Below are 315 nucleotides of genomic sequence, written 5' to 3'. Positions count from 1 at the left end.
AGTGGACACATCATCGTTTCATATTACTATAAATGAAACCTAATGGGATTACGAATCAAGGAAGCAAACAAAAAGGTAATCCAGGTTGTTATTGGAGGAGGTGGTCGGGGCCTGGGAACGAGCGACTGTGCGGCTGATTACTGTGAGAGAGAACCACCTGTACGAGAGAGCGTCACGCCGGCACCTCCATCGCAAAGAAGTATAACGTTATCATTTCCAGCTGTAGTGGTAGCCGAGGCATCATAGAAGCTGGACAAATAGTAACATGGCGCTCAGAGAACTTGGGATAGTTCTGTTCGTTGTTGGTAATGATTG

The 315-nt window shown here is 46.3% G+C and overlaps 1 protein-coding gene across 2 annotated transcripts in view; it reads left to right on the top strand.

The window, feature by feature from the left end:
* Positions 1–140: 140 nt before the first annotated feature.
* LOC119588470 (sphingomyelin phosphodiesterase-like) overlaps positions 141–315 on the top strand; it is a gene marked incomplete at its 3' end in the record, with an annotated part of 48524 nt that continues 48349 nt past the window's right edge. The window contains 1 exon segment of one of the 2 annotated variants that reach the window (XM_037937116.1): positions 141–305. In XM_037937116.1, coding sequence (XP_037793044.1) covers positions 266–305 — 40 coding nt within the window. 2 annotated transcript variants of the gene reach the window in all.

Source organism: Penaeus monodon, chromosome 24 (assembly GCF_015228065.2).
Source record: "Penaeus monodon isolate SGIC_2016 chromosome 24, NSTDA_Pmon_1, whole genome shotgun sequence".
Lineage (NCBI taxonomy): Eukaryota > Metazoa > Arthropoda > Malacostraca > Decapoda > Penaeidae > Penaeus > Penaeus monodon.
The sequence above is the reverse complement of the archived record's forward strand: the minus strand, read 5'-3'. Positions and strand labels throughout refer to the sequence as shown.